This window comes from Melozone crissalis, unplaced genomic scaffold (genome assembly GCF_028551555.1).
Source record: "Melozone crissalis strain CALT ecotype California unplaced genomic scaffold, PUWL_Pcris_2 ptg000018l_1, whole genome shotgun sequence".
Classification (NCBI taxonomy): domain Eukaryota; kingdom Metazoa; phylum Chordata; class Aves; order Passeriformes; family Passerellidae; genus Melozone; species Melozone crissalis.
The window spans coordinates 24,293,119-24,320,912 of NW_026535796.1; the positions used below are offsets into that span (position 1 = coordinate 24,293,119).

The 27,794-nt window shown below is 39.4% G+C and overlaps 3 protein-coding genes across 4 annotated transcripts in view; 1 reads left to right on the forward strand and 2 right to left on the reverse strand.

Moving 5' to 3' along the window:
- Positions 1-2,514: 2,514 nt before the first annotated feature.
- Positions 2,515-12,712, reverse strand: EIF2S1 (eukaryotic translation initiation factor 2 subunit alpha). Its single transcript, XM_054275474.1, has 8 exons — positions 12,634-12,712; positions 10,576-10,817; positions 9,141-9,220; positions 8,560-8,711; positions 6,025-6,131; positions 4,151-4,248; positions 3,363-3,506; positions 2,515-3,061 (listed from the first exon to the last, which is right to left on the reverse strand). Exons 2-8 carry the CDS (start codon positions 10,814-10,816, stop codon positions 2,936-2,938), a joined length of 948 nt encoding a protein of 315 aa, XP_054131449.1. The 5' UTR covers position 10,817; positions 12,634-12,712; the 3' UTR covers positions 2,515-2,935.
- A 216-nt stretch (positions 12,713-12,928) lies between these two features.
- Positions 12,929-22,534, forward strand: ATP6V1D (ATPase H+ transporting V1 subunit D). Of its 2 annotated transcripts, XM_054275312.1 has the most exons (10): positions 12,929-12,975; positions 13,009-13,090; positions 15,417-15,534; positions 16,532-16,611; positions 17,937-18,004; positions 18,671-18,715; positions 19,142-19,245; positions 19,627-19,693; positions 20,956-21,034; positions 21,655-22,534. In XM_054275312.1, exons 2-10 carry the CDS (start codon positions 13,050-13,052, stop codon positions 21,794-21,796), a joined length of 744 nt encoding a protein of 247 aa, XP_054131287.1. In that variant the 5' UTR covers positions 12,929-12,975; positions 13,009-13,049; the 3' UTR covers positions 21,797-22,534. The 2 variants fall into 2 exon arrangements, with proteins under 2 accessions (XP_054131287.1, XP_054131286.1); XM_054275311.1 differs by having other exon boundaries at positions 12,953-13,090.
- An 876-nt stretch (positions 22,535-23,410) lies between these two features.
- The window catches only part of PALS1 (protein associated with LIN7 1, MAGUK p55 family member), a 56,195-nt gene continuing 51,811 nt past the window's right edge, over positions 23,411-27,794 (reverse strand). The window contains exon 14 of the mRNA XM_054275310.1: positions 23,411-26,491. Within this exon, the coding sequence (XP_054131285.1) occupies positions 26,315-26,491 (177 nt within the window). The 3' untranslated portion in view covers positions 23,411-26,314. The remainder of the gene's footprint in view (positions 26,492-27,794) is intronic.

The window sequence follows — 27,794 nt, forward strand, 5'->3', positions numbered from 1 at the left end:
GTTTCTCAGGACTTTGCCCTCCAGTGCAGCACTCCCAAATTAGTTCCTTTAGTGAATAAGGGATGAAATATTATGAAAACAAACCACATCAAAATGAAGCATGATGAAACATTTCTAGATAGAAGCGAAAGACAACAAGCATTCAATAGTATTCTGACATAACAGCGATTTTAAAATTAACTGTAGAAAGGTGGAAGTATTTGGAAACAGTTGTTTCATTGTCTACACTCTTAAAAATCCAAGTGCAAGTTCTGCTATGAAGAGCAACACACCAGGTCCACTGCACCTAAAGAAAAAATCTATGAGCCAAAATCAGAGAGAAAACAGCAAAGATTTGTCACTGTATTAAAAACCAGACAAACCACAACCCCAAGGAAGCAGGGAACCCCTTTTTAAGAAACCACTGTTTTCCCTCATTAGAAATGGGATACTGGGCTGTGTGTTACCAGACCTGAGCCAGTATACCCGTTTGGGTTTGATTTTTGCATTAAATACTTATCAGATAGTATAAGTAAAACTGTTTCCAATCTGTCAATCTTAGAAAATCAAACTGAGGTAGGAAAGTCAAACTGAGATCCTTGCAATGAACACATCAGGCTGAGTCCTGTCACAGGTATTCCTGTCCCCTTCCACTGACTGTGTTAGGTGGAGGTGTTGGCATTGTGATTACAATTGTGCAAACAGCACAGTAGCTAAGGAACAGCAGGAATGTGCTGCCTGGATTTAGCAACTCAACAGAGACATTCACAAAAACCCCTTATTTTAAGCACTTGGTAAGCAAAGGCAGTTTCACAAATGGAGAAAGAGCCAGGATGAGACACAAGGCATCCGCTCAGCAGCTCCTAAGATCTGTAAGTGGAGGAGCACAGCAAGTCCCCAGTACTCCCTCACTAATAGGCCTCCAAAACACATCTTATACCTCCTCCTTCCTGCTCCTGCAATGCATGAGAAGGATCTACCAGGTTGTCTCATGTCTTTTATTTATTCTTGGCTGAAATATGCTCAAGGGAATAAATTGGGAGAACCTGTTTTTTTTTCCTGCCAGGATGACAAGAGATTGGAACACATTTATCTGAACCTGCTTTGATATCATCCTCACCATCTTGGTCATTTTTTTCAGGCACCCAGAACTCAGGACTCAGACTTTTACCCACCAGCACATTCCAGCTCTAATTAAAAAATGCTCTGGTAGCTACTGTAGAAATTTAACAACTGCTAAGTTACTGACAGAAACAGTGCTCACCAATTAACACAGCAAAACAGCTCTCACAGATTATACTAAGTATAATCCCTCATTGCACTCCTTCCTTCCTCGGAGCATGCATGGCTCACTTATCAGTCCTTCTTCCTTTACAGAATTATTATGGCATGGAGATCACATGGTGATGGTTTTAAAATACTTTGTTCTTTACTCCAAGTACCCACCTATTGTGTTTAACAGAAGTCAAATCACTATTTTAGTGAATGGGCACAGCTGGAAGGCTGTCACACACAGCTGCTGAAAAGACAATTTGAGAAAATTATTAAAAACATTTTTTCTTCATTTTGCGAATTTGCACATTCAAGTATTTCCCAACAATCTGTAAAGACTGAAAGATGTTTACCCTTTTTTGGCTTTGCTTTACTATCAGAGTTGGGTACACGTGAACTTCTCTGATACCCCAGCATGGAAGAGCAACACACTGCAATATGTATGCCCTTTTAGAATGCCTTTTGTGGCAAAAAATGTGTACCATGGCAATTATAAGAATGTCTAGTTAAGGCTCAAGGCCTCATTCTTCATGCATTTTCCCTCGAGTGTAACAATGTATTAAGAAAAAGAAATGGGCAGCATTGGACATGGCAATGACAAAATAAATAGCAACACATTTAGAAATCTAGCAAGTTGGAAAGATTACTTAAAAAGCACAACTATTTTCCCTCAATTCCCACTGAGAAGGAAAACAGGAAATGAAAATTCTTTTTTTTTTTTTTGTTTTTAACTCCAGTTTAGAAAACACATCTTGTTTATCTTCTTCAGGGAAGATAAACAGGTTTTTTTTAGAGTGAGTTATCTCAGTTCAGTGTAAATGGGATACAGGGTAGGCAGAACTGAAGGTCATGTTGCAGTGAGCTCACAGACAGTGGCTGCCCATTTTGAACTATGTAAGTTCATTAAAGCCCCTGCTGTATTCATCCATCAGAGCAAAGTGCAACTATAAGTAGTTTTTCGTTTATTAGCTATGTTTATTGGAATGGAAACAAGCTATTTTCAAAGTTTTCAAGTTCTCGGTCCCTAAATGCAGATGATAAACAAAGGAAATGCTAATTTAAACATGTCTGCACCAACAAACTTGCAAGGAAAACATTAATGTAAAACATTTTGTTCCACTCATTTCTCAGCTTGATTTAAAGCAAACAAAAGAAAGCCCTTTCAATGTCAAAGAGAAGCCACCCATTGATCATACTGTTCCAGGTTTTATATTCACACCACTCTAGGTCATATGACAGAAGAGGAGGAAAAAACCCAAAACCTTGGAGTTACATAGCCCAGAAATTTATTGAATACTTGCTCAAATACATTCTGGACAGAACTGTTCCACTTGCTTGGTTTTGCTGCTCCCAGGAAAGATCATGAACAGATGCACTGAGCTGTAACCACCAATTAGGAATTGTTATGTATGAAAGTGTTAAGTATGGGGCTGCAAACTCCGTCTGGCTAGATCTGGGTCTTGAACTTGACTAGGCACCTTCCTTTCAAAGGGATCAATTTGTGTAAGTTGCTGCACCAAATGTTATTTAGAAGAGCCTTTTACATTTTGGTCTTTTTAAAACAGGAAAACACTTCATATATTTGCTTTTGAAGTTTTCAATACTGGAATAATTTAGTCCAGAGTGTTTGCAATGGGGTTTCTAATTTTTTCATATGGTCTCTCTTCTAAGTATCCCAGAACATTTAGTCTTCTGTTTTGGCTTCCATTTCCTCGGCATCATCATCTCCGTCCACTTCAGCATTTTCCCTCTCCAGTCTTTCCAACTGCCTTGCAAGCTCGGTCTCGTCTGTGTCAGTGACCACCTTAGGCTGAAAAAAACCAAACCACAACACATGGCAAACTGTCATAAAGAAAGGTCACATCATTTGTAGACTCTGATTCTACACAAAGAGCAAGAGATAAAATACATCCTGAAGTCAGACAATAAAACCCAGGAAAATTAGATTTTCTGGCCATTTGTTTATTTCAGGAACAGAGGTCCTGATTTTTCTATTTTTTTTAGAACTTAACAACTTTCTGCTCAGATTTTTTGTAGCACTACTGATCTTGCTCTACTTTAGAAATATTGCAAGGAAGAAAGTTGTATTTTAGAATGTAATTTGTTCTTACCTCCATCTGCACATTAAAAACTCCTCTCTTCTCCTCAATTTTTTCCTTAATTACAGCCATGGCTTGATTCAGAACAGACAGTCCTTCAGTTCTCTCCAGTGTAGTAGTAGTCATCACATAACGAGGAGGGGCTATCAGATTAATCTACCACATTGTAAAGATTGGGGAAAGAAGCAAACTCAGTAACAAAGGAAAAGATATTATGTCTAGTTAGACCAAATATTAAAAGCATTAACACACATATGTTTTCTTTTTTTTTATGATGACTGAATAAGTAAACTATTTCTTTTGTTACAAGAGACTATTATAAAAATAAATTTTCAAAGGAGAAAGTACTTGCAAGTTTTTTAAAAACACTTACTCAGTAGTTCACTTAACATCCAAAAACTGATGGGGAAGAAAAACTAGACCTGGGTACAGTAGTCATTCTACCAACACTCAAATGTCAGTGGAGCAAACTTCCCTTTTCTTACACAATCTTATACCTGAAAATAAAATTTATTGCTCCCTAATTAAGACTGCATAAAGGAACAGTGGGTATGTTCTGTGCCAATATTAGACTTTAATAAATTGAACAGAATAAATAAAGCTTCCCAAACTTTGAAAGGCACTGCACAACCACAGGCAGGACTGCCAGCACATGACTGAAGGAAGTTTGTTAAAGCCCTGCTGGAGAAGAGCTGGAAATCAGGCACATGGCTTGATGGGGCAGAGCAATTGCCCACCTCTGGTCTCTAAGGGCATCAGAAAACTTTGCCTTTGATTCCATTATTAAGACTGACACTCACTTTGATGGGCATGTTCTCCGTGGAACAGTTCAAGCCTGCTCTCAAAGCTTCTTTTACTGCATCTATGCCTTCATAACCATAACAGGCCACCTCAATATCTATGACAGAGAAATGCAAATAATAAAATTTTATCATTACCAAGAGCTGCAAAATATTTAAAGCTTAACTTAAGCTTTAACAGATCTTTTTAGCAACAAATGTTTATCCACAATGAGAGCCTCAGTCGCTCCCAAGTCTGAGGAAGGCATTACATTTGCTTGAATTTTAAGTTGAAGTAAGAGTCTTTTAAAATTCTTTAGACAATGCAACATTTTACCTTGTGCTTTGAAAAGCTAGGATACAAAACTATACACTCATATTCACTCACTTCTCATCCAACAAATACAACACCAATAATTATGTACTTTACATGGGGAGATGAAGATATAAAAGCAATAAATACCAGGGAAAATGCAACATCAGGAAAAGTGAAATGTGAAAAGGAGCACATACACAAAGTTATGGAATTCCATCAGCAATTACAACAGAGGCACAGAGGCATCACTTGAGGAGCATTAGAACACATTTTTATAAGGTTAACACATGGTTAGAATTAGTTAGCTATAGCCTTTTGTAGGTATTTGAAAATCAAGGCATAAACTAATACTGCTGATATCTGTAATACCCTGACCAGTGTAAAGACAAAGATTTCTTGACCTGCATAGCAATGGCACAAGACTAAGCTACACAAAGAAGGTAGTTTCACTTCCAGGTGACTCACAAAAACCTGCTAATTCTGAGCTCTCAGGAACAAATTCACAGAGGAACATCCCAGTCAGCCTCAGGATGAGAAGAGAAGCCAATGGCAAGATTCTACACTTATGCTGATGACAAAATTAATGACAGACCATCAGAACTAAATAGGCAGCATGAAGGAAGTAAGAAGACATGCTCTTTATTTTCAAAAGTGATGAAGTGCTATTCATGTTAGTAAATGCATTCTTCATGGCAATTACATCAAATTTTTGAACTCTGTTAACTCCTGGCAGTCTCAAGCAATAGGCAGAGAAATTTTACATTACCTTACTTTTTGTACTCTTCTAGATTTCAGAGTGGAAAAGGCCTATCTCTTCTCTCCACAGTAATCAGCAGGTGTTAATGCTCTTCAATATACACTTGCAGAGCAGAGGCAATTTCTCAATCTAGTTAAAAGCGTGATTTGGCTACACTATCTGTTTAATGGCAAGTGTGCCTTTAGGCTGCTCTGTAGAGCCAGAGCCAGATTTACAGTTTTGAAGTATGTCTTCTGAAGTCATGCAGTCATGTGCTTTTTCTGCCACACTAAATTAGTAAGAGACAAACTAGCTCACAGATTAGAGATGTGCTAGGCTTGAACTGATATATTCTACTGAATGGTGCAATCAACCTGTTATATAGAAATACTATTTTCACATGTTTATGAACAAATGACTAAGGTGCATGCTGTAGCTGTGCTGACAGAGTTCAATTATCCTGTCAGGGAATCAATGAATGTAAAACTCTGAATAATGAAAAAGAATATTGTAGATGCAGTAAAAACTATAAAATATTTAGTTTCATTGTGTGCCAATGCAATATAACAGAACACATATTCTATCATGACAACCAGTCTGTGTTCCAAGGAATCTGCACTTTGGGAGGAAAAATAAAAGCCAAACCACCTTGCACTTTGGGATAGAACCCACAGAGGCAATTTGAAAGCAACCCTTGACTAAGGTCTCTTAAATCTGAACAGCTCCATTCAAATATCAGCATTATGAACCATTAGTTTTAACTGAGTTTATGCTTTGCAACAAGATACACTCTCTCAAGCCAAGGATCAAGACAGGTTCAAGGAGCACGTGGGATGAACTCACCAGCTCGGATTTTGACTGCCTGTGGTGTGAGACGTCTGTTAATGTTGTCAATCAACACACGCCTCTCTTCCTCTGTCAGATCCAGGCTATCCAGGATTGCAGGATCTCTGAGCCAAGCAAAGCAACGTTACAGAACTTATACTGAAGAGGAATAAACACAACATAAACTGCTGGTACTAATTCTACTTCTTACAAATAATCCTAGATACCTACTAGGCAAAGAAAATGGAAATTTCTTAAGAACCCATTGAAACACTACAAGAAAATGAACACATCTATTTCCAAAGCCTTTTCTATGGGTAAACATAGCAGTTTACTCAATTTGTTCCTGGAAGGAACCACCTGAATGATTTAAATTTTTTTTTAAAGCAAAGGAATGGCTTTTCTCTTGCTCCCTCTAAATAAGATAAATAGAATGTGACAACTATCCAGCTTCTTGATATTTTTATATTTTCTCTGAAGTGAAAATAAACTCATATCACATAAAACTAAATCCGGAGTTTTAAAATTATTTTAGTATTTCATTCAAACACAAGATATTTGTTATTCTACGAAGTAACCCACATTCATTCCATGTTATTTGGTACTCGTTTTTAACAGTATCTGGATCACAGACAGATATTTATCTGCTGGCTGCATTCTCAGCTAAAGCAAGGATAAAGGCTTTTAAATCCCAAGCTTATAGTTTCAAACTCAGAGATCACAGAAGCAAACTCCTCTGCTGTTTACCAACACAAATTAGCAGTTCTCTTTTAAGGAACTGGCATCAATTTTCTATTGCTGTATTAAATTCACCCCAAATCTATCTGAAATAGAGAACATAACCAAAAAGTTCCTCACAAAAACATCTCCTGTTCTGCAGAGACAAAAAGTCAGTTTTCTGAAAAAAACCACCAGATCGCCTACAATACCACCAGCAGGCAAACACAAAATAAAATGGCACAAAAGCCAGAGGTAATACTAGAGATTGGTCTCTGCTGCTAATAAAACAGCAACTTTCATGTTTTTGTATGCTAAGTATAGAGAGTAGAAGGGCCAAACAAGCAAACAAAACCCAGAAACATGACAGGTTTTACAGATCAAAATATGAAGCTGTATGGCAGAAGTAAATTATGGTATATACAAATTCTGCTTTCTTTCCAAACTATCCTGTTAAATCCACCTGTTAAAGCATTTGGTAGGCTTTCAACAATAGGTCTCCAATATTTAATTTTTACTGATCAGAAGGTAAATATACTGTCCAATTTCTGCCATAGGCATCATGCTGTGTGAAACTTCAAAACACTAATCGTCAGTACAAAGAAAGGAATAACAAGCCATATTCTTAGTGAGAATTCTAAACTTCACACAGCAATCCAGCAAAACCAGGAAGGCAGCAATATCCACATTGTTCTACTCAACTGCTATACATTTATGTAGGAGCACAACAGGATCAAATAACATTTGCAGACCACAGTCAGAAATCTTAAGGCATTACTGATGGAAAGATCTTTTGAGAACAGACAGCTTCTTAAGTTTGTGCTCCAAACTGAACAGCAAGTGAGCAACAAAAGGCCTGTGCTCAGGAGTTTTCATGAGTATACAGCTGAAAACAGCCAGTGTAACTAGAGGTGTTTTTTTTTTTTTTTTATTATATTATACAGATGTTTAACTAAGTATTTATTAATCACTTAAGAGTGATCTGGAATTCCTTTTACAGCAGTATGTCCAGATTTTCCCTTTAGCAGTAAATTTGCTATCACTACAAAAGCATCATTACAATATGAAACAAAACACATTAATTCTAAACGAGGACACAAGCTGTTTCTTCCCCCAAAACGCAGAGCTGGTTTTCAGCTACTTAAACACTACCGAGTGCCCTGGCTCCTAGAGTCACCACCACTTCTGACAGGGTTATTACTGCCATCTAGCGTTCAGCTCCACTTCATCACACACACACCTCGGGGCTGTGAAAAGCAAAACTGAAAATGTTCACTGAGAAATCCAGTTTAGGATTGACAATTTCACAGCAAATTCTGTAGAGGGAAACCAAATATTTCGACTCTGAAAGCAAATTAAAATATCAGACTCCATTTAAAAAATAAAAGCCATCTATCTCAGTGCATATTTCCTTAGCATCACAATTTCCACCTCTTTCTGTTCATAATTCCATTTCTAAGTTTATGATCCTGTTCCTTAAGTTCAGAAGTGGAGATAAGTAACAAGTCAGCTTGTTGCATTTAAAGAAAGAAAAAAGTGGAAGAGTGACAATCAGCTCTGAGTAGAAATGCCTTCAGACATAAGCTAGGTATTTCTGATAAAATCTGTCTGGGACTAAAACCAGGCAAGTTCTGACAGACAACTGAAGACCAGTGGTTCTTCCTCTATTAGACTGATGTCAAAATTTACTAATTTACTTGCCCAGTATATTCTTCATACTGATTTTGGGAAAGAAACCAAATGACACAAGCCAAAAGAACATGGTGACAGGTCTACTTAGGAAATACTTGTCTGCAATTTGAAATAAGCCCCCAGAAGCATAGAAGAAGTCCTTACGAGACTGCATGCTTGAATGCATCATAAGCACCATATCCAGGTCTTTTGTACTTGTCATCAAACACCCAGGCAGTTCTCTGGAACAGGCTCTCCAGCTGCTCATCCTTAGTGTACTCCAAGACTTCAGCAACGTGGCGAAGGATGCTGTAAACCTGCAACAATGGACTGCTAAAAACCCCAAACCAAATACTGAAAGCAGACAAAAATTTCTACTTGGAAGTGTTAAGACCACACAGCAGTAAGAATGGGAGCCTGAAACTACTAGCACATCTTTTCAATAAAAAGTTGCCCACAGTGTGCTAAACCTGCACATACTTTTGGATTTCTGATCATTTAAATATATCCATTTACATTGTAAGTTCTTAACTGAAATCTTTCTTGATCGATTAATTATTTAATAAGCAGCTTCCCATGTAATGCTCATGGACACATAAGCTGGTTATATATCTTTGCAGAGATATATGAGAATCACAATATGCCTAACACCTGAATGCTTTACTTTTATCTTATGTCTGTGCATTTTGGTTGCTCAAAAAAGAAGCTTGAAATACACAGGGCCTAAATACAGAAAGGCAACTTACAGTCTTTGATTTTGTGAATTTGTCTTCACATTTGATTGCCTCCTCTGGAGAAACTCTTCTTTTTGACAAATCAATATAACCTGTTGGGGAAAATGATTTTAAAAATGTCAGCCACGGTGCAATCTAAGTCTGATTCCTTCAAGAGAAACTTTGCCCCCTGCCTACAGTATCCTGATATTTTGCCACAGAGAAAAACAAGACCAAACCTTGATGAATTTAAGCAAATTATGATCCAAATTATGATTCAAAATTCTTTCAACTGTAAATACTTAGAGTAGCAAATTTTATCTCAGAAACTAGTGATCTCTTATTTTTATGTTTCTGTACACAGTTTGGGAAAAAAAATTATTCCAGCATACAAAGAAGCAAATGTAATGCATATTTTTTTAGTGCTCAACACAATTTAATTCAAGGCTGGCATCTCATCACTTTAGCTCTGAAGAGTTTCCTAATAAAACAGACTCAGCCTGAAAGAAATGCCCATGAAAAAATTCTTTTTGAACTCTCTTCTAAATTATAAAAGGCCTCCACCTATTTCTCACAAACTATATGTTCTCCAATAAGTTCAATAAAAGACCACTAGATGAATTCCAGATGTGTTTCTCTGTTAATATGAAAACAAGATTAATTTGTAAAAGTATAATTTCATTAGAGATGTTGGGAAACTTATTTCACTTCAGATTTATCTGCAATAAGTTTATTCCTGCCCCTCTTTCATCTCTGCTCTTCCTTATCCTGTCATTCATTACTTATTCTCAGAAGCATTCTAGAAAAGCATGTAACTTGAAAAACATCATACCAACAGTAACATTTCTAGGAGACGTGCTCAGTGTTTATTATTTCTGTATAGCTGGATAGAGATTTTAGAGACTGTGTGGAACGGCATTATCAAAATCTGAAATGTTTTCAATAAAAATTACATTTAAAAAAACCTTCAAAGATTCAAATGTTCAAAAGACAGGAAAAACCAAAACTGCCTGTACAATTCTAACTTTTCTCTAGAGAATTCACAACGATTACGAACTTGTCACCACCTTTATCAACAAGGTTTGAGACTTGTTAACAAACAGGATGGGTGGTGAGCACTAAATGCTTAGCATCTAGATTTTTAGTTCTACAGCAAATGATCTTTCTCTTCAGTCGACTTAGAAAATCTACATAGGTATCAAAAGAAAATTACACTTCACTACAGTTCAGTGACTGATCCGGTGAGGAGCCACTTAAATCTTTACTGACATGATTTACTTTCATTAACCCAATTCCCAAAGGACACACAGGAACAGAAGAACGATCATAGGTATGGTCAGTGATGGCCTATTTTACTTCAATGATCAAAAAAAAGTAGCCCTGACAAAACCCACAAACACCTGCTTAGCCTATCTGCATTTCTGTCTACAAATTCAATTGTGATAGAGCCCAGCACACGCCCAGATACCTTTCTCTTTGTCGACCCTTATGACGACGACGCACTCGTTCCTGCCGATGCGGATGAGCTTGTTTATGGAGCGGATGCGCCGCCGGGACAGCTCACTGAGGAGGATCATGCCCTCGATGTTGTTGTACTCCAGCAGGCTGACATAGGCTCCCATCTCAGCAATGGAGCGAACGTTGACCATCACCACATCCTCCACCTCGGGGAATTTATGCTGGTAGAACCTACAGCTGAGTCCCGGCATTCTGGAATTCCAGCAGAAAAAACATTTTTATTTCACATGACATCACTGCCTCCTCCCACAAACACAGCAAGAAACCAGCAAGGACTGGGGATGATAGAGAGGAACAGTGGCAGGAAAAGTAGCAATTAGGATAAGGTTGTGTTTAGGTTTTAATAGAAATTAAATAATGAATTAACTTGTATTTCAAGTACTATTACCACAACCACTTCCTAAGATGCTATTTCTTTGCATTAATGTAGAAAAAGCTTTGCTACGCTTTGCTACCCAGACTTCATTACCCACTTCACCTGTCATACTGCCTATACACAGCATACTGGAAAGGTTTCTTCAAGCGCTGTAAAGGTGGCACTGCACACCTCACACCCATCTAAAGTTGTGAGAAACATTCTCAGAGATTCACAGAATATGCTGAGCTGGAAGGGGCTCTCAAGGATCATCAGCTGGACTTTAAGAGCAGGAGGACATTGGAGAGAAGCTCATGAAGGATTTTGCATGCACATAATAAGACAGCATGTGAGGCTAAGAAAAGAAGAGGCAGATGGAAGCTTCCGTAGTGCTGAGGAGAAGCAGACTCCATGACTTTTAAACTCAGCACTGTATGTTCAGAGCAATCCTGCAAGACCTGCTCCAGAGGCCAACTGTCAGCAAAGAAAGCAAAGGCATTAATCAGAATAGAACTAGCCTGGCCTGAACTACTGAAAGGGCAAAAAATGTGCCCCACAACAGACTGCTAGTGTGGAGGTGAAAAACCCCAACAAAATCACATGAAAAAAACAGAATTCCTTCACTATACATTCAAAATCAAAAAAGGGCAAAAGCAGTATTTCATGATCAGGCAGTGGTAAGAAGAAATGCTTAAACTGCTTTATTTTTCTGATAATGAATCCATATGCTCTTAAATGTGTAACTAGATTAGTTCAGTTGTCTGTGCCTTGAAATTATCACAGAAAATTTTCTACAGTAGCAGGAGCCTAAGATGCCAAATCAAAGGCATCACTCCTTCAGAAGATTTTAGTCACCATGTTTAAGTTTTAGTCATGATCTTTACAGCAGTCTTAGTGCTTCCTAGATATAAGAAAATTTAAAATCAGAGTAGGAAGGTAATGCCAAATGCTACGTACACATGTCCACACAATTCAGAAGGTCACGTCCACCCTTATTTCCATTCCTAACTTGTAAGAAGGGGAAATACAAACTAGCAAAACTTTATAAAAACACTCTGAAGGTTTTGTAAAACTTTGTCTAAGCCGAAGCTGAACAAACAACTCCAAGGTTAAAAAGGAAAACTTTACAGCTCGGCTTTCTAGCCCACTGCATGCAGCTCTGCTCAATCCTGCCGGTACTTTTGGGGTACAGGAGAAAGCAGCACTGCAAAGCGACGAGCTGGAGCCACAGCGGGCAGGAGCAGAGAAACACCGCTCAGCACACGCAGCCCTTCACTGCTCTCCCACAGCCATAGGGTTTCCATTTCGGCCTTCTGGGGACGGTCCCCGGGAGCAACACTACGCCCACCGCGCCGAAGCTGGAATTCATCTTTTCCAGAGGCTGGACACGCCTCAGACGAGGCCCTCACGGCCGCACAACGTCTGCGGAAACCGAGCCCGTCGTGACCGGCGCCGCCGGCACGGGCGCTGCCCCACGACCGCCGCCGCCCCGGAGAGGGGGCCGGGCAGAGCCCATCTCCGGCGCGGCGCCGGCGGGAGGCCCGGGGAGGGCGGCCCCGCGGCTGCCGAGCTCCGGGCGCCGGTGCCGTCACGCCGGGCCGGGCCCCGAGCGGCGCCGCTCCCCGCGGGAGGAGCCTGGGCGCGCGATGGTACCTGGCTGCGGCCCGGGGGGTCCCGCGCTGCGCTCGCGCCCCGCAGTCCCGCGCTGGCCCCGCTCGTACCGCCGCGTGCGCCCGGCCGCTGCCGCCCCACTGCGCAGGCGCAGAGACGCCGCGGAGAGAGGGGCCGCGCTCCCCTCGAGCGCCCTCTGGCGGCGGGCGGCCGGAGCCGCGGCCTCAGCCAATCGCGTCTCTTCCTGTCGGCCCCGGGGGACACGTGACCACAAGCGGCGCCGCGCGGCCATCCGGGTTCGGTCCCCTGCGCGCGGGCACCGCCTCGCGCGGGGGCGGGGCCGAGTCACGTGACGGCGGCGGCGACGGCCGGTCCGGGCCCCGGCGGTGACAGCGGCACAGCCCGAGCCGGCCCCGCCGGTGACAGCGGCGACAGCCCGAGCCGGCCCCGCCGCAGCCATGTCGGCCAAGGACCGCATCGAGATCTTCCCCTCGCGGATGTGAGTGTCCGCCGGAACGGGTCGGGATAGCGCCGAGGGGGGAGCGCGGGGGCTCCGTGCCGTGCCCGAGGCGGCGGGAGCGGCGGGAGCGGCGGCTCTCGGGCGCTCAGGGCTCCTCATCGGGGCTCGGCGCTCGGAGTCGTTCCGCCGGTTGTGCTGCGCCGCCGAGCGGGGCTGCCCCGGTTCTGTGGCGGAGCCGCTGAGGGCCGCTGGTCCTGAACTTGACGTTCTGCTTCCAGGCTCCACATCGGCTCTGTCCGTCCTCACCGGGCCGGGCAGGGCTCGGCACCGAGATGCCGGGTGTGATGTTTAAAACAATGTGACTACGCAAACCTTACTTAAGAAAGAATAATTTTTAGAATGTATGTGTAGGAAAAAGGGACAAACGGAACCACAGCTTCCCTTAATTTTGCAACAGAGGATACTGCTTCACGAGAGGTTGGCCATAAAGCGTTAAGGAAGTAAAGTGCTGTCAGTGTAGTGGACAGTCAGGTTATTTTCCAGCTCCAGACAGCAAACTATTTGTCATGAAATCAGATGTCTCCTGAGAAGGCTTAGAAAGCTGCCAACATTGGAACTAACTCAAACAATTGAATAAAATGCTGTTTAATAACACTGTTCAGTTTGTCTTTGGAACCCTCCAGGACAGACAGACTTTGCTTTAAGGCTGCTTCACATCTTCTTGCATAAAAGTGGGTTGCCTGCACACAATCTTTATAATAAAAAGGATGCCTTGAAGGACAGAAAACCTAAAATAATAATTATTCACTCTGTATGAGCTCAAGACATATAAAGTAACAGTTTATATGGAAAGATTAATACATTACATGGTAAATGTTCTGTTTTGAAATTTACTATTGCATACACAGAAATGAATTGCTGCATACACTAAGTCATCTGGTCTCACTCCTGCTCTTTGGTAGTGCTTTTTTTCATTCAGTTTAGGTGTCCAAGGAGGGGACACTTCAATCACTTTTGAAAGGTATCTGGTTTTGTGAGGTGATGTGTCACTGTGGCGTGAGGGTGGTCATGTACAATATTTACAAGCTTATTTTCAAACAAGGTGACAGACAATAATGTGGGTGCTGTTCCCAAAGGAATATAAGTTAGAAAGGCAAAATAAAGATGTCCTGTGTCTGCAATAATTAATTTTCTTAACTGACAGAAGAGGATTTCACAAGGTTGGTTTGGGGTTTTTTGTTGTTATAAAATGGCTTGGTGGTATGAGCCTCTTCTGTGCTGAAAATGTTCAATTCCAGAAGCTGTTTCCTTGAGAGTAAACAAGACTTTGTTTATTGCACTCTCAGAGCCAGTGAGATCTTGCTCGAACTGGAAGGCCAGCCAGTTTCTGGCAGGTGGTGAACAGAGCAGACAAGTCAGTCCAAGGTGATGACAGACACCTGCTTGCTGGGAAAGTAAAGTTGCCTTTTTACTCTCTGATTTTTTTTAAAAAATCATAAACATTCATAAAGTATTTGGGGTTTTCAGTTATACATATTTGGTAGATGTTAATGGAGCTATTCTCATCACATGCCAGTAGATGTGGCCAGTAATGGATTCCACTGTGTAGATAGAATCTTAATTATACTTACTTTTTCCAAGGTCAGAGAGGAAGTGTGTAAGAACTTGGCTTGAGCAGTGTCCTTTGTGCACAGTGGCTGCATGTAGAAAGCAGTACAGTTCCTAATTTCATACAAGAAACTTCTAAGTGTGCTACTGGATGTAAAGGTGAAAGCTACAGCTAACTCACTAATATCCCTTTGAAATTGTTGCTGCTTTTGATTGTCTTCGATAGCTTGTAAATCTCCCATGCAGCATATGAATCTAAGGGAAACCAGAATGTACAACTGCTGCATCTTCTTGCTCTGTAAAATCAGAACGTGGCATCAACTGTTATGATCACATGAAGAATTTGCTTTGTTTGATTTTCCGAAGAGGACATGGCAGTAAAAGAACTTAAAAGCAATACCAGTGTCACAGCGGATATTTGGAGTAGTTTGATTTCTGGTACTGCTAAGTCATGAAGGAAAATGAAAACTCTTATTTCCTATTATAGAAGCACTGAAAGATGTCTTGTCAATTTTCCTTTGACTTCACAGATAATAACCTTGTAGTTTTCATTGTTGATGGAGATAAATATAAATTCCCTTGATTTTAAATGGGAATCTAAAATTCTGCCCTGAAGTGGCCATCTTGTTTTACTGCAATGGTGTTTCATGGTTCCTTCATAATTTCAGTCGTATGCATGTCAGAAAACTTCACTAAGTTTTTTCCCAATTCCTTCAGATGATGCAGGATGTTTTTTCTTTATTCCTCTGCTTACCAGGGCTCAGACCATCATGAAGGCTCGTTTGAAAGGAGCCCAAACAGGTCGTAACCTCCTGAAGAAAAAATCTGATGCTCTGACACTTCGATTCAGGCAGATCCTTAAGAAAATTATTGAGGTAGGTAAATTAGAATTTTCCTTTGTTTGGTTCACTTTACTGTTCTGTCTGTTGTGCATTCCTGTTCTCCTAACTTCATTAGATAGGCTGGAATATAGGATGACTTTCTGGCTAACCTGTTTTTTGTAAGTGAGACTACTGAGAACACACGAGCAGAATTCTGGTTTTTTGGCTGCAGTGATACAGAAACTTGGAAGAGTTAATGTTCTTCATCTCTTTCCAGAGAGTCTTAGCCTCTGCTTTCTTTTGTGTCCCAAGTTCCCTATCTTGAAGCTGCCAAATACTTTAGGATTGGTGTTAAAATGTTCTGTAGTCCCATTTTTATTGCTTTATCTGACTTGAGGGGATACTGCACATCTATAATATTTCCTGCATGACTAGGTACACTAGCAAGCAGAAGTTCTGTTCAGATGGGACTTGTTCCTTTAGGAAGAAACACAGAGTGCTGCTTTTTCTTTTGTAACAAGGATGACAAACCTGAGGTAGTCAGTAGAGCCTGGTATGTGTTGTTCTGCTCTGCCATATCAGATAGGTTTAGTTGTACTGTTTTAGTTGCAGCTGCTGCAGTGTCCATGGTTAGCAGTGGTCCTTTGTTGCCACACTGTAGACAAGCTCTCATCATCTGTCCTTACTTCCTATACATTGTCTAACACACACAGGCTGGTGTTTCTCTATAGTTTTTACCTACAAGGGCTACAAATCTGTAAAAATTGGGAAAAAAAACAGAGTGGGAGGAGAGTGCAGCTTCACAAAGCTGTAATAGAATTTCATGATTAAGACAGATCTTTTGCTTTTTCTGTGAGTTCTACAATGTGAAACAACTGAATTTTTTTTTTTTTGCCAGTCACCTGAGAATTACAATTTCCAGTTTGAGAGTAAACTATGCATATAGGACTTGCTCACTCTCTTCAATTTCTTCTCCTTATGCTGCTAGTCATTTATCCTGGAAAAGGAGTAACAATGCGCCTTGTATTTGCTGCCTTTTTTTTTTTAACAGACTAAGATGCTGATGGGTGAGGTGATGAGAGAAGCTGCCTTTTCACTTGCTGAGGCAAAGTTCACAGCAGGAGATTTCAGGTGAGGATTGCTGGGCTTCCATGAGCATAGCCTACCTATGGGAAAGAGCTATCAACAAATTATTATTTTCTCCTTTGGAAAAAAAGGTAAATTCTTAAAGGCACCTAAAAAAAGATACTAGTGGAGGGGATGAACTAAATTCTGTTATGTAAAGGCAGGAGAGAGAGAACTTGCACGATAAAAACTCTGTTGGAAGCTAAACCAAGTGGAAACATTACCAAAATTTTTTGTCCTTGGTTTGAGAAGGTGTTGCTTTTTGTGGCTTGGAATCAAAAATGTAGGGAAGCAAGAATTTATATCAGAGTATTGGACAATTTGTTAATTTGGTCTTTCTTGTGAATTTGAGGGATAGATGTAATGTGTGCTCTTTTCTGCCAGTAAGTCACACAGTGATTTTACCAGTTGTTCTTATCTCCTACCTCACTGCCCTTTGTCTCACTAGGGCTAGAGAGGGCTGTAGGCAGGAGGGGAAACAAATCCTTTTCTTCCAGCAAGATACTTAAATTGTATTTTAATAAATTACAGTTTTGTCTAGAGGGTTTGTGTAATTCATTCAGGTGTGCATGGGGAAGTGTTAAAGATTCATCTGATGGCACTTCCAACTAACGGGGAAGAGCCAAGTGATCAGACACAGCAGTAATCTGTGTGCTGCTGAAGAAAAGTCTTTTTGCCCTTTCCTTTGGATATAGTGCTGTTTACTGTCCTAACTAGTCACTGTGTTTAGCCATAAACAAGTCAGATTCCACCCTGTAAGTAAACTGGACTTCAGCAGAGGAGTTAGCTGTAGTGAGCTGTTCTTGAAAGACTTTAAGTTACTTTGGAATGCTTCAAGATGAATTGTTGTACAAGTCCAAGTTTGTTAATATGGTAGTGAGTGAATAAACTCATTAATGGTCTGAAAGAGCAAATACTTAGAAACTAAAATGAACAAAATGTTGTGGCATTGGTTTGCATTTAAATCCTTGAAATTCCTTCTCTTTCATTGTGAAAGAAATCTTACAGGTTGATTAGACTCAATGTTATTAAAATAATTTGCCTGATAACTGGATAGTTTTTTTAGCTATGCTTTGTAAATTTGGTCTAAGACATTTTTAAAGTTATATTTTGTAGACTCTGCATCTTTTCCAAACTTTGCTAGAAACCTGTTTCTTTCAAAGCTTCTGTGTTAGCTCTGAAGACTTTGCAATGAATTGCAAGGAGAACTGAGCTGACAACACTTTCCGGGTCCTTGCAGCTATTTGATAACTGATTTATCTTGTATGTAATGATGAGTTAATGAACCACTTCAATTTTCCTGATTAGGATCTGTGTTTTCTTCCTTACAGTACCACTGTGATCCAAAATGTGAACAAAGCGCAAGTCAAGATCAGAGCTAAAAAAGACAATGTAGCAGGTGACTCCTTTCCAGGCCATGAGTTCTTCAACTCATAAGGGAATTGTGGGTGGAGACTTGGAAATAGGCAGGAATGTATCCAAACACTGTCTCCTTTTTTTTTTACCTATCTGTAGGAACAATTGTAATTTGTTGTTTTTTCACATACAGCTTATGATTTTTATATTTGGTTACTTACCTCTCATAAAATAAAATGAATGTGTGTAAACCGCAGTCCAATTTCTGAATTTCTGGACAAAGTATAACTTCCATAGAGCTTTACTGGAAAACAGATCAGGAGTTAAGCCCCAAAGTTAAATAAATTTCAAGCAATTGTCTATCCACACAGTTGTCTATAAAGAAAACAAGAGAGATAAATCAGGATTGAATGATTGAAATTTTCCTTAAGCAAAGAGAACATAGTACTAAACATAATAAAATGGAATGAACCAGAATACTTCCCTGAATCTTTCATGGGTCTTGATCTCTACAAACTCAACACAATTCTGCAGTTCCATATTAAATGTCAGCACCAGCATGACTTAATTGTTCCAAGCTATGTAGGAATATTTTGTAAACAAAGCTTCTGCCATTACATAATCAGAAGCAAATGGGGTAAAAGTGAGCTGTACTTCATAAATCTGTAACCCTTCATGTTTCTTACATGCATTTTTCTTCGCTCATCAGGTGTGACCTTGCCAGTTTTTGAGCATTACCAGGAAGGAGGGGACAGTAAGTACAACGCAAGTGTTTTCTGTCTTTATGTACTTACAACCATTCCATGCTCACACAGAAGTATTGTCATGTTCTAATGGTAAGTCAGTTTACATCACAGGCATAGGGGTACTTACTTCCTTTGATGTTTTGCCTGCTCCTGTGACATGGAGGGATTATTAGGAACTTCTAAAAGATTCTGCTTTCCAAAATGATTGAGTTCTTCAGGTGAGGAGAAGACTTCTATTTCCAGATTTTGAGACTTCTGAGTGTTACTAGAGACATGCACAACATAAACCACTAAAAAGACAATTTGTTAATGGGCAAAGGCTTTAGCTTTTCACTTGATAAGCTCTTTATATCCCTATAGTGTGTAAAGTATTAATTTTTATCTAGTAAGGGAACACTATAAGAGCAATAGTAACAATTTTTGGTTTTTTTCAGGCTATGAGCTGACTGGCTTGGCCAGAGGTGGAGAACAGCTGGCTAAGCTGAAGAGGAACTATGCCAAAGCTGTGGAGCTGCTTGTGGAACTGGCCTCATTACAGGTTGGTGAGAGTTAAAAAAGATCATTGGTTTCTCACTTTTCTAAAATGAAAGTATCATCTCTCAGTATTTGTAGCTTAATATAGTCCCAGTGCTGTATAAAGTCGCAAACCTTTTTTAGCCATATTACTGCTTCAGAGAAATCCTTGTTCTTTAATGCTCAGAAGAAACTTTTTGGGAGAGTTGGTATTTGTAACTGTTAATGTGCAGTATTCAGCATGCTAGTGACATTAGTAGAAAACATTCTACTTCTGTCAAAAACATAGTTTTTAAAGCTACATTATAGACTTGGCTTTCAAGTGCTCTTTGGTTTTGTGTACAGAATTGATGGAAATGCTGAATTTGTCTTGTTATATATTAACTATTTAATCCCATTCCATCAGACATCCTTTATTACTTTGGATGAAGCCATTAAAATAACGAACAGACGTGTGAATGCAATTGAACATGGTGAGTATTTTTCCATTTGGGATGCATAACATTTTTCTGTTCCTATGTAAGATGAGGAGCAGGGTCAATGAAGCCATTCTTTCTTGTTAGAATTTCTCACCAGTTCAAGAATGCTTTCTAAAAAGCATTACAATTAGGCATATTGCAAGAAAGAAAAAAATTAAAAGCCCAGTGGAATGGACTGGAGGACACAGAGATAAATGAATAGGGTAACATGAGAAAGTAATCAGGAAATTGTATTAAGAACCTACAGGACAAAAGTTTTACAAACATTCTGCAGTCCCTGCTAGTGACTTTGACTTAACTGGTGAAGCCTGTTGACTAGAAGCAAAAGATAGGATGTTGCTATGTGTTAAGATGTTCCAATAGCTAGCATAATAAACTTCAGACAACTAAAATACATTAAATCACTCTAATGAACTTTAAAACTGTAATGGTGATGCCCAGTGAAGAGGCTGGTGACTTCTTCGTTTTGGATGGAACAGTCCTTATGTCAATAACCTGTGTATTTTTCTTTGATCTAATTCTTTGTTCTTCATGTTCTTGTTTGTAAATTTGTTTCTTGCCATTTCTTAAGTACTGTTACAATCCCAACATTGGCTGTGCTTCCTTTTGCTGCAGTGTCCAGAGTGCTTTGCTTTGACTGTTTCAAGTTGCTTTCTGAATTTTGATGTCCTGGATTTAATAACTTTTGCATGTATACAGTAATGTATTTCAGTCCATGTTTCCAAATCATCCTTTTCAGCAGTTTTTCATAGACTGGTTTCTTATACATACAGGCCTTAACTGCAGCTTATCACTGAGAATATGACTTAGAAAAGGTTGCCTCTGCAGCCTTCCAAATAATTTTGGTAGTGCTGGTAATAGGTTTCTTCTTTCAATAAATTATTCTGATACAGAGCTTGTGCAGTTTGGTGTGAAAGCTGTATTTAGTGTCTTTTGTTTTGTGATTGTGTTGTATTTGAGTATTTGTTTTCATGATGGCCTTTTTAAATGGATAATTCTGAGTAAAGGTGCTATGCTGAAGTTTCTGAAACAATGTGATGGAAGAACATAGTTTTAATTCAAATTTGCCTGCTTGTCAGGAGCTTTTTATATTTTGTGTACTTGTCCATCAGGAAATAGTATGATCTTCCATGACAAACATAGATTTCCCCTAGCCAAAAGGATTACTAGACTGACATCAAATAACATCTGTGCAATACGTTAGATACTTCCTGGCTAATTTGACAGCAGTGCCACCTTCCTTATATTTTTTTTAGTGATTATTCCCAGGATCGAGCGTACTCTTTCTTATATCATCACAGAACTGGATGAACGAGAACGAGAGGAATTCTACAGGTAAAAGACTAGTCAAAAGACTAGACTGGTCTCTTCCTAACATAGACCATTCCTCAGAAGGGAGTTAAGAGAACTGTTCACCAAATGTGGAAGCAAGCATTGTTAAACATGACCTCATTCTTACTGCACATGGAGTTTCCAGAGCCAGGCACTCACCAATTGCTTGTCTGAAAGTTATAAATGAATCCCTTCTATAATTTGTACATAGCTGTCACTGTTCTTTCAGAGGGAATGATGTGATACAGTTCCCTGAGGTATTCTGCTTTAACAACACCTTTGCCAATACAGTCAATGTTCTGGGCCACCTGAAACAAAAATGTCAAATCTGAAATAAATGAAAGAGGAATGAACTTGATTAAATACAAGCAGAATAGTATAATGCAATGTTTAGGGTCAAGAATATAATTTATAATTTGGTTAAAGTTTTTCAATTGCAGCAGCTAGCAATAAAAGCATTTTATTTTTGCCATTTTGCCAAATTTGGTATTTGTTAGAGAATTTTCGTTTCCTGTGGAACTTTTCCACGTAGCTTTATCAAGTTCAAGTTGTATGGTATAGCTACTAACCTGTTGTATGAAAACATATTTGCTTCACAGATAAAGCTGCATTTCTCTTCACAGGCTTAAAAAGATTCAGGAAAAGAAAAAAGTCTTGAAAGAAAAGTCTGATCAAGAACGGGAGCTGCGGAGGGCTGCTGGTGAGGAAAGTGAGCCAGCCAATCTCTTAGCAGAAGAGAAGGATGAAGACCTTCTCTTTGAGTAGCCCTGCACAGTTGCTGGGAGCAGGGGACCCAAAATACAGAATGTCCAGTTGCAATATAATTCAAGACATGTTGCCTCCAAGATACTTATGTGGCTTCTCATTTGGTGTCCAAGTCTTGAGTTGAATGGATTGTGGATTTCTCCTGGGAGATTAGAAATCTGGGAACTTGACTACAGCATAGGAGGGAAGGCAGAAATGGGTCAGATGGTTTACTATAAGGAAAGTCCATGTTCAGCCTGTTTCTTCACTTAGTAGGAATGACTGTTGAAAGCTGTATTTTTTTTTTTGAAGGATGGCTCTGGATTTGCCTAATCAGATTCATCTAATTGCTCCCCTTCCTAGTACAAGCAGAGAAAAATGTTACTTAGGGAGGAAGATGCATATGATGATCTTTGCTGCTGAACCAGTAATGTTGAAGTTGCTTAGAGCCAGTATTGGCACTGAAGCTGAAGTCAAATCCCTGTAAAGGAAACTCTAGTTTTCTAACCTGTTGATGAAATCCACAGTCTTCTGTGATACATTTTTGTTGCACGATTGTTACCATTGGCCTAAAATATCTACAGTTTTAATTAGGTTCTGCCAACTTGTGTACTGTCTGCGCTAGAAACAAGTGTAAATTTTAACTGCTAAAATACCTGGTGTCTGGCTCGAGTTGATAGAAGATGAATCTTAAAAGCTTGTTGTGTTGATTTCAAAATAAAACCTCTGCTTCACCCTTTCTCCCTGACATGGAAACTACACAGTATACATCTCTTACAGCCTGTGCCCACATTTTGTTATCTTTAGTGCTTTAAATAAGTAACTGTGGAGAAGTGGATCCCTCCTGCCAAAAGCACATAGAAAAAACCATCTAGTTACATGTTGCTGCAAATCTTCATCGCTTCAGCAGGCTGGCAAGCAAAGCAGGGTTGAATGCACAGCAGTCCAGCCTTTCTGCAATTCTTAAGTCCAAGGCTGATGAGTGGAGTCCAGGAGAGTGGCTGACCAGCAGGCTGTCACTAAACCCTGCTCAATTGGAAGAGCTGTTTTCCTAAAGACGGAAGCACAGAATCACTTAGGTTGTAAAAGACCTCGAAGATCATAGAGTCCAACCTTTGACCAGTCACCACCTTGTCAGTCCACAGCCATGTCCAGTCATTCCTTCAACACATTGGTTGTGTTCTTTTTCTTGAAGGCACTGGTTAGCAATCAGCAAACTGAACACATGCCCCAGAACTAGTGCTGGGTCATAGTTTCCAGTACTACAAGTCTTGTCTGTTCAAGGTAAGCATCTGGTTTTAAACACAACACTTAACTGCAGATACAGGGTAACTGCAAGGAATAAATGAACACCTTTAAAAAATCATTTTAGAATTGTATGAATAATAAGGCCATTTCTTTTCTCTTGTGTAGCTGTAGACAGCACAGCTGAATGGTAGGTCCATAGTCTGTTGTAAGATACAGATCCAGCTTTAAAGAGAGACACTGGAGCTCTGCAGACCTGTTGCCTCTCCCACAGGATGGATGGTGTCAGAAGGTGCACAGAACATCCTGCAGGGCACTGATGGGTCACAGCATGTTTCACATATTCAGCAAAGTGGCAGAAAAAAGACTCTCAAGATCCACTACAAGAAGTAAAATTGTACAGTGATTTATTTTAAATCTAGAAATATTTTACATTTTTACATTAGTGTGCAGTTCGTGATGTCTCAAAATAGAGAGTGCAGATATATGTAAAAAAGTAAAATGTGGGGCTAACCACAGGTCTCAGTAAAGTTACCTTAATTACTTAAGGCATGGAACCTCCCCATCTAATATTTTTAAAAGTCACATTTAATTACATTCAAAAATTCTTTATGCAATTCATTTAACATTTACTTTTAATTAAATCAGGACTGGTAATAATGCATATACCCTCATTTCAGTCTGATACAACTCACAACAAAGCCTGGGATAAGGCTGAAGAGTTCTACCAGTGATGTCTATGTATTTTCTGTTATTCTCGAGGGAACTAGCACACATTCTTCATTAAACAAGACAGAATGATTTCTTACACAAGGTAGTTCCAGATCCAAGCTGGCAGCAGATGGACAGCCAGGTACATATTTCAGTGCTGCTCAAGCTCTTCCTTTCAGCAGGAGGGAGACAAAGCTAACACTGGTTAAAAGCTTCATAGCACCTCTATGGATGTCAGTGAGTTCTGTGTGCCTCAGGAATTAGGAGATTAGAGCTCAACTTCAAGCAATATGCTTTAAGTCTACATTCAAAAGCTCATTTGTATAAAAACAGATTCTGTACACCATTTCTGAAAAACTGGGGAGACAAACATGAATGAAATATCATTAATGGCATGATTTGCTGAGACTGATGCTGCCTATAAACACTGAATACCTAAGGGGGTTCAGCAGCCACCTTGAGCTGATTGTGACTGGCAGAATTTTAGCAGCAGCTACATAGCTGAGCTAGGTTAACCTTACTCAACATGTTTTACTGCTTTCCACCTTGTCCAGAAACATTCAATACCCAAAAGCCTAATGCATTTACAATAATCTTTCTTTAAAAAGGGTAGAATCAATACAATTTTTCCAATACACGTGAACACTGTTGGTGTCATAAGCTATGGATGAAACTGAGAACATGCCTGCAATGTGAGGCAAAAAGCCACAATTTTGAATATCCAGCCCTTAGGCCAACAGTAGCACAGTATTATTTCTAATGCTGACTTGAACTAAGATACTCAAGTTTCACCCCATTTTCTTTCTGAAGCATCATTACTTATCCCCACTAATTGCTTAATTGCTTTTCAGCCCTATATATTCATTAAACCAGCAAATAATTTCGCTATCTAGCAAGACAGGAATGCACTCTATACTTCAATTTTTCAACATAAAAATGTACTGATTATTAGTTCAGTACCTAGGACAGTTATCTGACAATTTCTTTATATCTGCTCTATACTTTCAGCTCTTTAACTATGGGTGTGAATTTGTTCTACTAACATTTTAAGAAAGAATATATGCAAGACAGAATGGAAAACAGTAACTGCTTTTTTATCCTTCAACATTAGACAGGAGTGACCGACACATTGACATAACTCCAGTGTTTTACCTGTAGGAACAAAGAAATTCTATGGCTAAAAGAGATATTCACAGTTAAGGTTCTTTGTGCTACCCAAACCAGCCAAGATACTACTATTCATTTAGTGTCAGTAACAACAGCCCCACTGCAGATGCACAGCTACAGCAGTTAAACCTTCACAGCCAGAATCATCTGAGGATGCAAAGATGTTCCCACCTGCTTTGCAGAATCCATCAGGATGCAGACCTTACCTTTTGTTCCCTTATTTCAAGTTTTTTGTTTTAACCATTAAAAATATTCCCCTTTCTTGTGACTTCGCAGTCAGTTACCAGTGTTTTACACATATTTTCACTGCAGTACTGAGCAAATGCAGGGCAATAAGTTGGCTAGCGAATTACAATACTCATAACACAGTAGCTACATTCAGCTATTTTAATTCCAGTTAGTTGTCCATTAGTCCAACAGCCACAACGCGAACCATTTGCAGAGATTAAAAAACCCCACTGTCTTCCAATGTTCAGCACATCAGTCTGTATCAGTCAGTATTCTGTTACAAAACATGAGAATTTTAGTTGACTTTCAAGCAGCATGTCTTATAACTATATATTTTCACAAAAATATAACCTCTGCCTTTCTGTCTCTACAAGTCTGTGAAAAACAGCGGCTCCAATCAGTTGGTATGTTTTAAAGAAAATACCATAAAAATATCACATCTAGAATTTCAATATAATAGTCATCTTTGATTGGACCTAAAATTACTGTGCAGTCAAATCTGATTTTAAAAGTCTGACTAAAAAGACACAAGGATCGAAATATTTACATTATACACATTTTTCAATACAGTGCTATTAGAAAGTGGAATGTCTGAAAATTGAAGTATTAACTCAAGCCTCACAGGGCAGCTCCAGACCAGAGCAGAATCTTCATTCTGTGTATTTTTTGAACAGGAGAGGTTTCTCATTGATATTTTTCATGTGTAGATTATTCCTCTGCCCAATGATCTGTAGAATTATGCTCTTGAACTAGCATCATGTCCCACAAACTCATTAAGTTAAGTGTTAAATAACATTCATATTTATAACTATGTGACAGCATGGACTATATATATACATATACACACAAACACACTTAAAATCTTTGTTCTAAGGGTGATCCTAAGTTAAAAAAGTGGATTTATAAAAGTAGTTGCTAGAAAAAATCTATCTAAAGCTTTAGATTTAGTACTGATGTGGTCTCCATTTCTAGACCACAGAGAAAGAAAACCTGGACAACTTTTAGATCAGTTAAACTGGCTCACAAGCTGGTCAGCGTATTTTTCAGTAATACGCAATTTCACTGGCAAAGGATGCTGCCGCTGAGGTCTAGAGTTCACATGCACTTGTACTAGAATTGGGCAGACCTACACATGATCTGCTTGGAAAGGTAACTAGATTGAAGTCCTTTTGTCCCTTGGAACTGCTCTCATCGTAGCCAGGTGGAGGGCACCCACTGGGGTTCTGTGTCGAGCTTATTTATTAACCGAAGTAACTCTTGATACGCCTTATCAAGATCAGAATTCACAATTGCTGTATCAAAGTAGTGGCCATTGTTCTGTTCCATCTCCCTTGTCTTCTCTATGATTTCTCTCAGCTCTTCTGGCTGCAATCAGAAACAGAGAGTTAGTGTAGGTGTGTAAGCCTCTTCCCCACAGTAACAGCAGGGAATGGGAACAACTCCATTTCTGTACACAAACACTCCTGGTGTTGCTATTGGCTTTTGAAAAGTTTACAGGAACACTCAACCATGATCCATATTTGAAAGCTAAGGCCATTCAAGACAGTCTTGACTGATTGGCTATGAGTGGCAAAGAGTAAATAACTGGCCAGGCTAAAGAAAATGAGGAAGATTAGCACTGCTCATTGCACAACACTGATCTCACTGAGGGAGACGGGACCTGTGCAGAGCAAGGCAGCATTCTGCTGGTACCACCAACACCTGACAGCCAAAGGAGACAGCTGACACTGGTGACACTGTGCAATACACAGCAGTGAGAGCCACGCGTTTAGGTTGACCAAATCACCATAACATCAGGTGAATAACACTGCAGAAATATGGAAAACACCACTTGGGAGCTAGAAGGGCATATGTTAAAAGCAAGAATATTGCAGTGTAGATAAATGATACAAAGGCAGAAGTAGAAGTGTTTTGATTTCAGAATTTTTCTTACACTTACATTCTAAAAGTGTGTTTATTTTTCTCAATGTATTTTTGGTAGAAGAACATGAAGAAATATTCAGGTTTAAGTTTTGAGATAATATGGTAGGGAGGATATTTCAAAAGGAACTTCGCGCCTTCAGGATTTTTTTCTTAGTCATTACACACTCTTGATAAAATCAGAGCAACATTGGAGCATACATGCAAGAAATGCCCTTTTCTTTATCAGGAAAGGGATTTAACTCGGTAGCATGTACCCAATTGAAATAAATACAACCCCAATACAATTAATCAAAAAGAAAATAGGCACAGTGTAACATCAAGAAATGCACCCCTTTTTACTGCAAATGGATTCCTTGAATATTGCAACAAAAATCCAGAACATAAGATGCAATATTTATATCAAATAAAGTTTTCTTCATGGCATAAACATGAAGGAGGAAACATCCATTTAAAGACTATGATTATATTTGACACAGGGGGAGGAAAGGAAAAAAAGGAAATTTCTTCTGTTTCAACACTTGGACTTTAATGGACTTTAAAATCTTGCACACAAGTAATCACCCTTGCATCAAACAAGGAGAGCAAAACAACACAGTCATAGAACACAGTGAGTTATAATCCCTGAACAACAGCTGTGTCAGGAATAACTGAGTTATCTTGGGAAGATTGTTTTCCCTTAGTATGAACTGCATTATATCAAATTAGTACTTTGAAGATACTGTGGTGGCAAAGGGCACCTGCCAAT

Coding starts and splice junctions, on each gene's coding strand:
- EIF2S1 (XM_054275474.1), bottom strand. CDS start 10,816: ATGCCGGGACTCAGCTGTAGGTTCTACCAGCATAAATTCCCCGAGGTG. Junction 9,221..10,575: donor AAGGGTCGACAAAGAGAAAG/GTATCTGGGCGT, acceptor TTTCCCCAACAG/GTTATATTGATTTGTCAAAA. Junction 8,712..9,140: donor AATTCACAAAATCAAAGACT/GTAAGTTGCCTT, acceptor CCATTGTTGCAG/GTTTACAGCATCCTTCGCCA.
- ATP6V1D (XM_054275312.1), top strand. CDS start 13,050: ATGTCGGCCAAGGACCGCATCGAGATCTTCCCCTCGCGGAT. Junction 15,535..16,531: donor TCCTTAAGAAAATTATTGAG/GTAGGTAAATTA, acceptor TTTTTTTAACAG/ACTAAGATGCTGATGGGTGA. Junction 18,005..18,670: donor TAAAAAAGACAATGTAGCAG/GTGACTCCTTTC, acceptor TTCGCTCATCAG/GTGTGACCTTGCCAGTTTTT.